Here is a 14,225-nt window from a genome sequence, read left to right as displayed (position 1 = left end):
ATATTTTTCTTATTGATCTCATCTTCACAGGCATTTACATGACATCCATCACTGTTGTCCAGGTGCCTGTGGGAGTGATGTTTTTTCTGGTTTATTACATTCATATACCTGCCTGTCTCCAGGAGGTGATTAATCTTCTGTCCTACTCTTCTGGATGGAACAGCTCAAAAACGGTCCTTTTCATAGTGATGAGAAACAAGGAAACTGCAGAAAACAGAAATGAAACTGGAGGTCAAAAGAGAAGTTTCAGGGAGTGGGCCAGGCAATGAGCAAGGACTTCTACGGAGTGCTTCTGAGCGAGGAAGTTAGAGCTCTGCAGCAGGCAGTGGCGAAATAGGACTGCAAAACAGGCTTGACTAGACACTCAGATCTCAGTTATTTTTTTCATTCTGTTTTTTATTTTCTTTCTCTTTCTGTTTTATTCTTTCAGTCTTTTACTTGCTTAAGTGACACAGAAGCATTTAAAAAAAAATTAAATACAAGGTACTTAATTATTTAATTAAATGCAAGGTACTTCTTTGGCCCTGATGGAATGGCAGTGCCAGAGCATAGCACTATGTGTCCCACACTGGGGAGAGAGAGTGGAGCATCACCCCTTTACTGATGTTTCCTGCTATACCCTTTTCCAAACTGATGTACTCGGGCAGCTCTGAAAGGGCATTTTGCACATTCAGCAGCATGGACATGTTTAATTTCATTTCACTGCACTTCATTGCCCCTAGGTACTAGACATTTGAACCTTAACTGCGCTTGCTTTTGTAAATTAAGGTCACAAACTTACTATTTCTTAACTGTATTTTTTTAGCTGAGGAGTGTTTTTCTAGTGGTGTTCAACTTCTTTCAGTGTTTTGAGTGGTTTGCAGAAATATGCTACAATAATAATAGGCCTAACTGTAGAAGCTCGTTGACTCACAATGCAGAGCAGAGGTGAAGAAAAGTGCTACCTTTCAGCTTCTTGAAAAGGTTCTTTTTGAACAGTGACTTTGCTTTAAAAAAAAAAAAAAAAGGGTACATCCGCGATATGGACTGAAACTGCTAGTCAAATGCACTTGTCAGCTGCAGTGGTGTGGAGCAGAGTTGACATTTTTGTTAAAAAAAAAATTGCTTAATTTTGAATGCCAAAAAGACACTATAGGGTGATCAGCAAAATGCTGACTACACCAAACATCTTTCATAACAAAGAATACAAACACTGCAGATCTGCTTTCAATAGCAGTTACAAGGCCCCCTGCTTTCAATAGTTAATACCAAGGCCCCCCTCTCACCGAGGCTTAGCAGTAACAATCAAAATCCTATGCTTAGAATGTTGACACACTGAGCACATTTCGAAAACCCCACATCTGTGTTCTCTATGGATGTTCTATTCTGTGTATCTCATACTCCTAGTCCAATCTAAAGTGTAGCATTTGGAAACGCTGAGCTAATCACTGCTTTTGTCGCCTCTCCTGAAAAGTTGTTTGCAAGACCCATAGTGGTAATTTTGGTAATGCATGAGCTCCTAGATTCAGCAACCGAAACGAAAAGAAGCTGGGGTAGGGTGTAGTTCCTAAAGGGTCCATCAGCAAAGCCTTGGAGGGAAGTCATGGGAAACTGAAAATGCAGATGATTAGGAATAAAATGGAATTCTGGGGAGAGAGATAAAAAAGAGATGCCATGAGGAAAAATTAATATGTTGAAGATGTTGAATCCCAAATCTAATTGTATAGGAAAGGTGGAGGGCAGGGGTGAACAGATCAGTCGAAAAAACTTTGAGAAATGAATACAATCTGGAAGCACTGTATTCCCAAAAGAAACATGACATTCTTCGTCCCCTTCATCAAACTGGGAACAGATGAGCACTTAGGATTGCAGGCAGAAATCCGGAGACTTGCTCCAACCAACAAAGAAGTTACAAGGCACCTCTTTGCCTGTTTAGTATTATTATGACTTTTCGGGACCTCCATGACTTCTACAGCTGGCAGGTACGACTGACCACAGGGCCGCTGCAGTAGCTCGGGCAGCCCCAGGGTCAGCTGCACTGATTTCCCCCCCACCCAAGCAAGAGTGGCGGTCCTGGGCTGCCCCCACCAGCAGCAGTGCATTGGTCCCAAGCTGGCGAGGCTACCCACCATCAGCAGTGGCGGTGGTGGTCCTGGTGCACCCCCACCAGTCGTGGTGGTCCTGAGCCGCCTGCTGCTAGCCGCAGCGGGGGTCCCAGGATGCCCTGCACCAGCAGCGGTGGCTGCCATGGTCCTGGGCTGGCAGGGCCATCGCCTGGTGTGCTACCCCTGCCCCCTGGCAGGCGCACCAGTGGGTGCCCCGGAGCCCCCCCCGTGCACCAGCGGGTGCCCCAGAGGACCCCCTCCAGAGCAGCAGCTGAGCCCCCGGAGCTCCGCAAAACACCAAAAATTTAGTCAGGGGTTTATAGTACAAGTCATGGCCAGCTCACAGGGCTGTGAATTTTTATTTATTGCCCCTGACCTGTCCATGACTTCTACTAAAAATGCCCATGACTAAATCTTATCCTTACTTATGAGTTTGAGTCAGTGCAAGACTGTGAATTCACTATGCAGCCCCCAGAAACAAGCACTTTGTGCCTGTCATGGGAGGAATCACTGCTGTACTGTTTCTACATAGATTCCTGAATGGCAGATCAATACCAGAAGAAACTGTTTCTTGTATTCATCTACTCCTGCCTCTCAGCCAGTTTGGCCAAGGCAGAATTTTGCCTGCCCTAGCCAATGGGATTTTCAACTGAATCTACTCAGCAGAGTGTACAAAATATAATAAAATATATATACAAAGCGGTGCAAGAGGAGGGAGGGGAGAAAAGGGGATTGAGAGTGCTTATGACCTGGATGATGAAATACACATAGAATTGGGCGGTAGGTGGGAATGGGAACAGATTTTATATATTTGTTGCAGAACTAGCAAAATTTCCTTGCACGTAGTCAATAATTTTTTTGATGGACAAGTGAGATATGTTCCCCCCCCCCCCATTATTATCCTGGTAAAGGGTAGCCAAGAGTTTTGGAACCAGAGCTAATGAAATTCCAGGACATTTTTGCAAGGCTTCTATATGTACCGAGTTCTCTGTCCACAGTGACTAATTAATTTTTTAATAGGCAAGTGGAATATTCTTCCCACCCCTACCCACCTCCCCCCAAAACTTGTGTCAGGATAAAGGGCAGACAAGTACATTTTCAGGGCATTTGTGCAAGGCTTCTATAGATTGCACTCTCTTGTTCAGTATATGTGAAAAAGAAATATAGAAAAATACTCATTTAATTTCTTTTAAATTAAGTAGCTGGTAGTGAGAAGTGTTCTCATCACCTGCATTGGTGGTTCAGTGGTAGAATTCTCGCCTGCCACGCGGGAGGCCCGGGTTCGATTCCCGGCCAATGCAAGTTTCGCTTTTTCGCCCCCGTTCCCCCAGAATAACTTTGCCTCGATGCTTTTGCCTCGGCTGCCCAGGCAATGGGGATGCGCCCCCGCCGAGGCCCACAACCACGGAAGGGCCCCAGGGCTGCGCGCCCTGAGTCAGGCGGCCCCAGCGCCGAGCTCCGCCAGGAGGCGCGGGCGTGCGGCAGCTCCGCCCAGAGGCCGGGCGGCCCCCGCGCGCGGCTCTGCCGGGACAAGTGCTCCAGGGGCCGGGGCGGCCTCGGCGTGCAGCTCAGCCAGCGGGCAGGCGGCGGCGAGGCGGCGGGTGCACGAGATGGAGGTGTAAGGAGCCTCGGCGCGCGCGTAGGCCGCTGCCGGGGCGCCGCGTGGGCGCGGCTGAGGGACCCCCCCCACCCCCGCGCCGGCCGAGTACCCACCGAAAGGGGCGTCCCCGGGGGGGGGGGGCGGTCTGGCTGCGACGGGGGAGCCCCTCTGGGGGTCTGGCCTCGGGGAGTGCTGGGGGAGAGGAGCCCCTCGGGGGGGCGGTGTTTGGCTGCCAGCGGGAGCTCCTCTTGGGGGGGTCTGGCCTCGGGGAGTGCTGGGGGAGGGGAGCCCCTCTTGGGGGGGGTCTGGCTGCGAGCGGGAGGGGAGCCTCTCTTGGGGGGGGCCTCTGGTCTCGGGGAGTGCTGGGGGAGGGGAGCCCCTGGGGGGGGTCTGGCTGTGAGCGGGAGGGGAGCCTCTCTTGGGGGGGGCCTCTGGTCTCGGGGAGTGCTGGGGGAGGGGAGCCCCTCTTGGGAGGGGTCTGGCTGCGAGCGGGAGGGGAGCCTCTCTTGGGGGGGGCCTCTGGTCTCGGGGAGTGCTGGGGGAGGGGAGCTCCTGGGGGGGCTCTGGCCTCGGGGAGTGCTGGGGGAGGGGAGCCCCTCTTGGGGGGGGGTCTGGCTGCGAGCGGGAGCGGAGCTCCTCTGGGGGGGGGGTCTGGCTGCGAGCGGGAGCGGAGCCCCTCTTGGGGGGGGGGGTCTGGCTGCGAGCGGGAGCGGAGCCCCTCTTGGGGGGCGGTCTGGCTGCGAGCGGGAGGGGAGCCCCTCTTGGGGGGGGGGTCTGGCTCCAGGAGGAACTGGGGAGGGGAACCTCTCTTGGGGGGGGGTCTGGCTACGGGTGGGAGCTGGGAGAGGGGAGCCCCTGTCTGGGGGGGGTCTGGCTACAGGAGTGGGATGTGGACTTTAGAGGTTATGGGGACCCCCCTATTGGTTGGGATCTGCCTGAAGGGGGAGCTGGGCATGGTATGTGAGGTGTTTTCAGGGGGCTTCCCTTTCAGTTGGGGCTGACTGAGAATCTTGTGTAGGAGGTGGGATCCTGACCCCACAGGGCTGCTGAGGTGAGGTGAAATTGCCCCTTAAACCTGGGGGAGCGAGGGTTCCCCTTCACCCATTTGCCAGCTGCTTCCGTGACCAATGTCAGGGTTGAAGAAGGTGGTGGTGTTTGCACTTTGACAGTGTTGTGTCCTAAAGTCGCAGGGGTCTGTACTCTCCCAACGCTGCACCTCGACATCTAGTGCTTCCCATCATGGTACCACATCAGAATAATTGTGTCTTCTCACCTCATTGGTGCTATGTAGTATCATCCTGTACTGATGCAGAATTGAGGTGGGATGCACGACATGGCTGCAAAGTACTATGCGGACCCATTTCAGAGTAGCAGCCGTGTTAGTCTGTATTCGCAAAAAGAAAAGGAGTACTTGTGGCACCTTAGAGACTAACCAATTTATTTGAGCATAAGCTTTCGTGAGCTACAGCTCACTTCATCGGATGCATACTGTGGAAAGATCTTCTGGTTAGTCTCTAAGGTGCCACAAGTACTCCTTTTCTTTATGCGGACCCATGAAATACATGAAGGGTAGCGCAGTGCTTTGTTGCACCCCAAATCTAATCATTACTTCACTTTCTCCCTCTGTAAATTTAAGAGGAACATTGGGGAGGCAGGGAGGCTAAATACTTGGAATATGTTAAAAACTGTAATTATTTAGGTATTGATACTCCAGATCAGGCCAGTACTCTTGGACAGTTTGTTAAGAGCTTTCCAATGAGAAACTGCATTTTTGTTTGCTTGAAAAATATTGCTGAAGTTATTTGAGTAAAACACTGTGGGAACAGTTTTAACCCTCTAATAAAACCATCCTCTCTGGTCAGATGTGCATGGACATAACATTCTCCCCATCTTCTTTCTCTGTTCTTGCCATAAAGTAAAATCCAAAGCCTGCTTTTCGGGATCCTTGGGGACCTTTATGCCTGCTTGCAAGAATGGAGCAGACTGGCACAGAGAGGGTGGAAACATAATATGCATGCACCTACAATTCAAAACACAAGAGGCAAGTCAAATTCTTGCCTAGCCTACAAACCTTGAAAGCGATTAAGACAATCAATCAAACAAACAAAAATAAACAAACAAAAAATCAAACAAAATTAAACATCAAAACAAACAAACCAGGAAGTTACTACAGCAGAAGAGTGCTGGTTCATGGCAGCAGTGCTAGGAACTCCAGCAATTTGTTGTATATCTGGGTGCTGTGCATGTTATAAAACACAAACCTATGTATTTCTAAATCGACAGTAGTACACACTTCCAAAAAGTTAAACTCTCTGAGACACACAATCTAATTTTTCATTTAATCTATTTTGAATTTTAAAAATGAATTCTAGAGATAATAAACTGTTATTTATAGAAAGCAAGTTTCATAAATGTTGACTTGTGCTGTTATCTACATACGTACAGCACTGATTTCTGAGAACTATGGGTATTAGGTACTAGAACCTCAGCTGATGTATGTCAGCATAGCTTCTTCGCTGACATCACTGGAGCTAATGGTGTTCTATACCATCTGAGACGCTGTCTCTCCATTATTATAATTAAAGCTACTTATTGAAATTCAGAAGTGGATACTGAAGAGGGGTGTTGTTTTTATTACAAATATAGGATTGTATTCTGTCAGCCTTAAACCGAGTAGCAACTTTTAGAGTAAGGCCCCTGCCCTGCAAGCTACTGTGCTTGGAAGGACCTCTGTGTATGCATGAAGCAGTTAGCAGGATCAGGACATAAGGGGCAATTCAACATGTGACAGGATCTGGCCCATTGAAAAATTCCTACTCATTCCTTTGATGAGTAGGGCCTATCATAACTGAGGGTCTGATCCTGCAAACAAACACTTATGCACATGCTTAACTCTACAACCGAGCGTGGCCCCATTGATTTCAATGGGACTGCTCATGATAGTAAAGTTAGGTATGTGCGTAAGTGGTTGCAGGATTCGGGGCCTAAGATCCTTATCCTGCAGTGAGCTCCGTGGGAGTGGAGCTTTGCCCAGTGCTGAGCCCCGTTGAATGTGGTGGGAATATTGTGCAGTCCACCCCAGGTAGTACTCTCAGCCCTGTTGGGGCCTAGTGGACAAACACCCCCATCATGTTCGTCAAGCAGTCCTAAGAAGAGGAAAATCTTCAAATAAAATTGTCACAGAGCTCTAGAGGTTCAAAGTGAAAATCTGTTTACCCCCCCCACCTCCACCCCCCAAAAAAGTTCACAAAATGTTTTGGTTTAGAAATGGAATGTATTTTTCAGTGTTAGAAGCAGAAGGTGCCGATAATATTTTTTTTAAAAGAAGGGCTCCCATACAGTAAAATAAATAGTACTATATCAAGAAACAGCTTTCAGTAATATTTCACTTACGACAGCAATTAAAGCCATTAATATCTCTCTAAGGGACTCTAATACATTACAGAGTTGGTGTTAAAATCAAGTCAGTTTTCCTTTTCCATTAATCTCTGAGTCTCATTACAGCGGAGTGCTATATGTTTAGACATCTGATATGAAACTACATATTGAACTGATATAAAATAAGTTCTGGTATTTTATGTACATTCTTTTCTTTAAATCTTTTGGTTGTTTTTTAGTACCCATAAGAGGGCTGACGTGAAAACTGAAATCTGTACTTTATAAACGGTGCCAGTTTTTCGTAAAGATATAACTCAGCTTGAATAAGCACACTAGCAATAATGTGTCTATTATATTGTTCAATTTAAAATCCTACTAGCCTAGCAAAATATAAAATGTTGAGACGATCCAAGGTCTGTATGGGTTTAGGTTTGGCACACGAAAAAAGTAAAAGCCCCTGAACTGTAGAGATATACAGTTTTTAAAACAAACCAATCCTTTGACTTAAATGTAGTTTAAAAAACTTATTCTCCGTAGACTCACATCCTGTAAACCTTGTGTTTACTGCACATAATCATCTCACTTTTTTAATTGGATGACTTTATATGTGATTCTTCCATGGCATTATTATTATTATTTACAATAAAGAATGTCCTCATCCACAGGGATTTCTGTGGAGACTGACTGAATGCAAAGATTCTAAAGAGCTGCATTTACCAAATAAACAAAAGTGATATGGTTCGTAAAACATGAATGAAAACTGATGTGTGTGAGCTTACTTGCTGAAGTTTCTCTTGAGTCAGTTTAGGAGGTCCCTTTCATTTAAAAACAATAGTAGAACCTGTGGAAGTTTGTGGAAGGCATTTAGCTTGTTTGAATGTGATGAATGTGACAGTTCTATTCAAACAGTTGACTGCTTGACAATACATTCTACCTTTTTTATATGGTGCAACACAGACGTCCGAGAAAAGCCTTTTTTTTGTTTGTTTGTTTGTTTGTTTTGTATGGTAACTTTCTGTTGTTGTTACTGCTGTCTGTCTGCTCAGCAGAACATATTGTTCTGATGAAGTCTGGTGCTCTTGACTAGTTTTTCTACATAACATTTATTTAAAAAAATAAATTACAGTATCCTCTACTTAGTTAGGGCATGCTTAACTCAGAGCAAACCTGTTTAGCATAGTGAATGTCAATGATTCTTGGTTAATTGGGACAGAATGATTATACATTTCACTTAATAGGGAAGCATTTGGTTGGTGTTAAGTGATGGGAAGCGCTAAACTTCAGTCTGCTAGTGTAGAACTTGTCAAATAAACATTAAAAGAACAAAATAAAGATGAAGTACAATGAATATTATTTTATTCTTTCATTTGTATTCTGTATTTTATATATTTTTCTTTTTTATAATGGTCTTCTGTAATGGTTCTGCTTATCACTCTTCACTCAGACAAAACTTCAGGGAGTTTTGTCTAATCCGGGAGTAATGGGGCAGGTTCTTAATTAGGATGATAAGCCATTCAGTGGGGATGTGCAAGTTAAACCCTTCATGATGTTTTGTATGCTGAGTTGTAGCCAAATATTCTTACACAGTTAGTTTGTGTAATGGCTGCATTTGAAGTGTGCAAAAATAAGTAACTCCTAGAGGCAGCAGTGGCCAGAAATGATAGAGGATTTAACAGAATTTTGATCCTGAAGATTTTATAAGAAAAAAAAAATCTCTGCAATTAACATAGTGTCCCCTTTTTTAGTGTAAACACATCAGCAAAGAATAGAGAATAGATTTCTGACAGTTTTGTTTGAGACACGCATAATTTTCTCTTTTTCAGGAAAGACGCAAATGCTGCATTGCTGAGTAACTTTGAGGTAAGTTTATTTGTACCATGATTTTAAACTGACAACTTATCCTTTTGATGTCAGTGAGAGCATGTCCCGGTCCAAACACAAATAATGTCTCCAGGGAGTTTTAAACAGGATATCAGGGAGATTTGTGTATGACTTTTGATTTTTCAAGTGTTGAATTTTTTGTTTTTTTAAGTTTGGTAAAATGTGGGCTATTCCTGGCTTTAAAGGGGACCTAGAAATGCTGTTGTCTTTACTGTTTGCATGGTGAATGACAGCAGGGTTTTATCCCGAATCTGAAGATGAAGGAAAGTGTGGGTCCACTACTTGGTGGGGAAGGAGAGTTAAGAATGCATGACATCAAGAAAGCTGAGGTGTTTAATGCCTATTATACTTCATTCTTTGCTATTGAGGTTAATAGTGACCCAATACTTCACACAATTAATATTAACAGCAAGGGGAAAGGTGCACAAGCCTGAACTGTGAAAGAACAGGTTAAAGAATGTTTAGATAAGTTAGATGTATTCAAGTCAGCAGGGCCTGATGAAATTCACCCTAGGGTACTTAAGGAGCTAAAACTCAGAACTGTTAATGATTATCTTTGAGAATTCTGGTGGACAGGTGAGGTCACAGATGTCTGGAGAAGAGTAAACACGGTACGTATCTTTAGAACAAGGAACAAAGACGACCCAGGCAATTATAAAGCAATCACCATAATATCAATCTGTGGAAAGATACTGGAACAAATTTTTAAACAATCAATTTGTAAGCACCTAGAGGATAATAAGGTAATAAATAGTAGCCAACATGGATTTTCAAGAATAGGTTGGTCTGGCATGATTTGTTTTCCTTCTTTGACTGAGTTAGTGAGCTAGTAGATGGGAGGGAGCTGTAGACATGATATATCTTGATTTTAGTAATGCTTTTGACACAGTTCCACATGACCTTCTTGTAAGCAGACTAGGGGAATGTGGTCTAGATGAAATTACTATATGGTTGGTGCATAATTGGTTGAAAGACCATGCTCAAAGAGTATTTAATAATGGTTTACTGTCAATCTGGGAGGACGTATGTAGTGGGGTTGCATGGAGTCAGTCCTGGGTCCAGTTTTAGTCAATATTTTCATTAATGACTTGAATAACGGAATGGGAGTATGCTTATAAAATTTACAGATGGGAGGGATTGCAAGCACTTAGAAGGACAGGATTGAAATTCAAAAGGATCTTGACAAATTGGAGAATTGGTCTGAATTCAGCAAGATGAAATTCAAGAAAGACAGTACTACACTTGGGAGGGAAAAATCAAATGCACAACAAAACAGAATAACTGGCTAGGCAGTAGTACTGCTAAAAACGATCTGGGGTTTATGGTGGGAAAAGCTAATATTATTCTGTCGTGTCCTGTATGTAAAACATGGGAGATAATTGTCTCACAGTACTCAGCCCTGGTGAGGCCTCATCTAAAATACTGTGTCCCATTCTGGGTGCACAGTTTAGGAAAGATGTGGACAAATTGGAGAGAAGAGGAGAAGAACAAAAATGACAAAAGGTTTAAAAAGAAAGTAGGCATATTTCATCTTGAAAAGAGAAGGCTGAGGGGAAACCTACTAATAGTCTTCAAATATAGTTGCTATAAAGAGGAGGATGATCAATTGTTCTTAATGTCCACTGAAAATAGGACAAGTAATACTGGGTTTCGTCTGAAGCAAGAGACATTTAGGTTTGATATTGGGAACAACCTTTCAACTACAAGGATAGTTAAGTGGTGAAACAGGCTTCCAAGGGTCGTTTTGAACCCCTGTCATTGAAGGTTCTTAAAAACAGGATAGACAAATACCTGTCAGGAATGGTCTTAGGTATACTTGTTCCTGCCTCAGCATGGGGCTGGACTAGATGACCTTTCAAGGTCCTTCCAGCCCTACATTTCTGTGATCAACTGCTGAATCCATTTTCATGTTGCAGAGAAAAACAGAATTAGAACTGGAGGAAATCTTTGCAAAAAAAAAAAAAAATCCAGATGTTTTCTGAAATGGCTGCTGATAGCAGGGTCACTATTTCATGCTTAACTTGAATGATCCTGCAGCTCAGAACTCTCAATTACCTACTGAAATTAAAATAAGTGCTTTTTAAAAAAAAGTGCTTTGTAAGTCTCTCACAGCTTGGTTTTAAAAGATCTTGGAGTAAGTCCACGCTACAGAAAAAATGTGTTTTCTTAAGATGGTAAAACCTGAGTAATGGCCAATAGTTTGTTTTCGGGAAATGTGTTAGTGGGTCCAGATAAACTCTAGAGGGGAGCCTTGGGTTTACCTTGACCTGCTAACACATATTAGAACTACAACTGCCTTGTCTTCATTAAGTTTTGCCATGTTAGCTAAGAAAACATGTTTTTTTCCTAGAGAAGAGAAGGCCTTACTGAGCCACCTCTTTTACAGTCTTCAGAGTGAAAATGCCTTTTTGTGATGGTAAGATGAAAATGTGACATTAGTATGAGGTGTAAATTCAACCAGGTAACTTGAGGATTTCAGTGCTTTTTTTTTTTTTTTTTTTAAGGCTTTAAAAACCATACATCTTCCTTCAGATTATTTCCTTGCTGAAGTTTTGGGGTTACATATCCATTTCATCCTGACTTTGAGCTAAGTCTTGAAGTGTTTGACGAGGCCAGAGTATGCCACCTGGCAGTCATTAGAAGATCTTTAATTAAATATTTGGAAGGAATCTTACTGTCTAAGAAATAGAAAATAGCCTATGGTTTTATGTCAGAGGATGTAAGTGTGGTATTAAATGTCTATTTAAAAAATCTACCATTTCAGAATGGAAAGCAAGAAGTATTGAAAAGATTATTGCTTGCAGAATCAGACCTTTCCAATACTTCTCTGTATTCCGTTTCAACATGCAAGGATGTTATGGTAAAATTGGGTATGGATCCTGTCTTTCATGTACAAGAAGAATTCTTGCGTTGTGTAAATCTTCTGGCACCCCAGAACAAGGGCCCAGTGCAGTGAGATGCTGATCACTTTGCATGATCGTACCCTTAATTATATGCACTAAATATCTACACTTATTAAAACCACTTTCTGTCCCTCAGTCTGCACCATCATCATCTTAGCGTCAGTGCCTCCCCACTATTGCCATATATACCCATATGTGCTGAGTGAGAAAGTGAAAGGAAGTGGAAAATGGAATTGCTGATCAGACTGCTCATTCACCATTTCCCTTTCTCTGCATAGTTGTCTCAGCACATATAGCTTTTTAATTCTTTTCAGGAAGGGATTTGCAGTGTCTGCAGCTGTAGGCATTTTAAGCACATTTTTTCAACACTCTCAGTGTACAGATTCCTCTAAAACTAGTATCCTATTTCCCATCGGCTGCTATTTGTGCCTTCTTTTCTCTGTATTGCAGTTTGGCGAGGGTGTCTAACTCAATCAGTGCCAAGCTAATATTTTGCACTAAAAATGTCTGAATAAAGCACAGGACTAAGAGTTAAGAGATCTGGGTTCTATCCCTGATTCTTTAAAAGATTTCATTGGGCTAGTTGCTTCACCTGTTTGTGCCTCATTTTCATAAACTGCAGACAACACTTTCCCGTCTCAGTAGTGTATTGGTATGGTCTACAGTTAATGTGTACACAGTGCGTTGAGATCCTCAGGTGGCAGGTGCTATAGATGTGAAAAATTGTAGGAAATGAGATCTCACCTAGGATTAGGGCTAGTCATGTTTCTCCTGACCACAGTTAGAAAATGCCAACTAGTGTTGATGGAACTGTGCTGATGAAGATGAAGGCAGGGGGAATCTTGCACAATATGCTTTCTTCCCTATTTCCTTCTAGAAGAGAAAATATTACAAAAGAGTAGTGCATTGGTTAGAATAAGTGAAGTGTAAATACAGCTATAATTCACTTTCCCTCATTTAACCTGATACTTATTTGTATGTAGGTTTGTGGAATCAATGTCCTCTTTCAAGTCCCAGTTTGGTTATATTTATTTATACTCTATTTAGTATATAAAGACTGCGCTTTGTTTGAAGATCGTTATAGCAACATTTGCTGTAATGGCAGAGTCAGCATTAGTAAACTGGTAACATTGCTCATCAGATTTCACTGTAGTTTTATGAACCAGTAATTTTTACAAGGCCATGGGATTTATAAGTGGAACTTGAGTGGGGCTTGTTAAAAATTAAGGAAGCAGAAATAGAAGGGTGTCCATTACTTAGATTTTGTTATCAGCTTTGGACATATTGTGAGGCATGAGGTGAAGGCATTCACAGTAAGTGCACAAATAGCCAAGTTGTTCCCAAGCAATGCAGTTGTAGTTTAATATGGATCTGTGGTTATGGATCCAGTATTTAAGGCAGCAAGTAGCATTGCTGTTATGCTCAAATAAATTTGTTAGTCTCTAAGGTGCCACAAGTACTCCTTTTCTTTTTGCGAATACAGACTAACACAGCTGCTACTCTGAAACCTGTCATTGCTGTTAAAGTAAGTTTAAAAATTACAACAGGCAATTCAGAAATGGGGAATATAAGCAGTATTTATTTTTGGTTTATTACAACCTTAAAAATAGTACCATCTGCTACTCTGGGCTCAAATATAGTGAGTACAGTATAAATGCTTAGATAGAGAAACACTGTTTTAACTAAATGTTTAGAGAATTCCTTTTTAGATTTAAAGTCTACTCCCTCTTCTGAGCTCATTAGTGACGCACCAGAATGCATTATTCCAGGACAACACATGCATCAGAAGAGTCGGTGCATGGAGACTTTTGGTATCAGCGATGACCCATAAGGATGCATTCCGGGGGGTCTCTGTGAACACAGAACCATCAGTGGACTTTCACAGTGTATTAAAGGAATTTTAAATAGATGATTTAAAACATTTCTGTCCTGAATGCCTCCCACAGCCAGGCTGGGAGCACTTAAGCACGTGAACCACTGAAGCCTAAGTGCTTTGCTGCATTGGAGCCGAAAAGAATAACAGAAGTTGTCTTTACATTTTACTACAGTTCTGACTGTCATGCAAGAAGATGTAGCAACAGTGTAGTAGGTTTGTCAATACTTTATTTTAGAAACTGAAATATAATTTATTTAAAAAAAATCTTATTACATAAAACATTGAATAGTTAATTTCATTCCTACAGTTTTGAGTATTCAGAAACATGGAGACATCTTTATTACCCTTTTTTCAACAATATTGCTGCTTGTATTTATTTTTTCTAAGGAACTTGTGTACTAATTTAATCTATTGAGGTTTTTATATCATACTTATCACTGTGGCATCCGAGCACACTGCTAAGCTGATCCCAGAAATGCTTACTGTTAAGCATAGAGCTTACT

At 42.8% G+C, this 14,225-nt stretch overlaps 1 protein-coding gene and 1 non-coding gene across 2 annotated transcripts in view; both read left to right on the top strand.

Annotated features, from left to right (window-relative positions):
* The first annotated feature begins 3,314 nt into the window (after nucleotides 1-3,314).
* On the top strand, nucleotides 3,315-3,385 carry TRNAG-GCC. The gene has a single exon. It is a non-coding gene; the product is annotated as a tRNA-Gly (tRNA).
* Nucleotides 3,386-3,539: 154 nt separating this feature from the next.
* The window catches only part of LOC102932346 (CGRP receptor component), a 41,966-nt gene continuing 31,280 nt past the window's right edge, over nucleotides 3,540-14,225 (top strand). The window contains exons 1-2 of the mRNA XM_037880485.2: nucleotides 3,540-3,702; nucleotides 8,886-8,922. Coding sequence (XP_037736413.1) covers nucleotides 3,695-3,702; nucleotides 8,886-8,922 — 45 coding nt within the window. The 5' untranslated portion in view covers nucleotides 3,540-3,694. The remainder of the gene's footprint in view (nucleotides 3,703-8,885; nucleotides 8,923-14,225) is intronic.

Source organism: Chelonia mydas, chromosome 17 (genome assembly GCF_015237465.2).
Source record: "Chelonia mydas isolate rCheMyd1 chromosome 17, rCheMyd1.pri.v2, whole genome shotgun sequence".
In the NCBI taxonomy this organism is placed as follows: domain Eukaryota; kingdom Metazoa; phylum Chordata; order Testudines; family Cheloniidae; genus Chelonia; species Chelonia mydas.
This window is presented reverse-complemented; position numbering and strand designations above follow the sequence as displayed.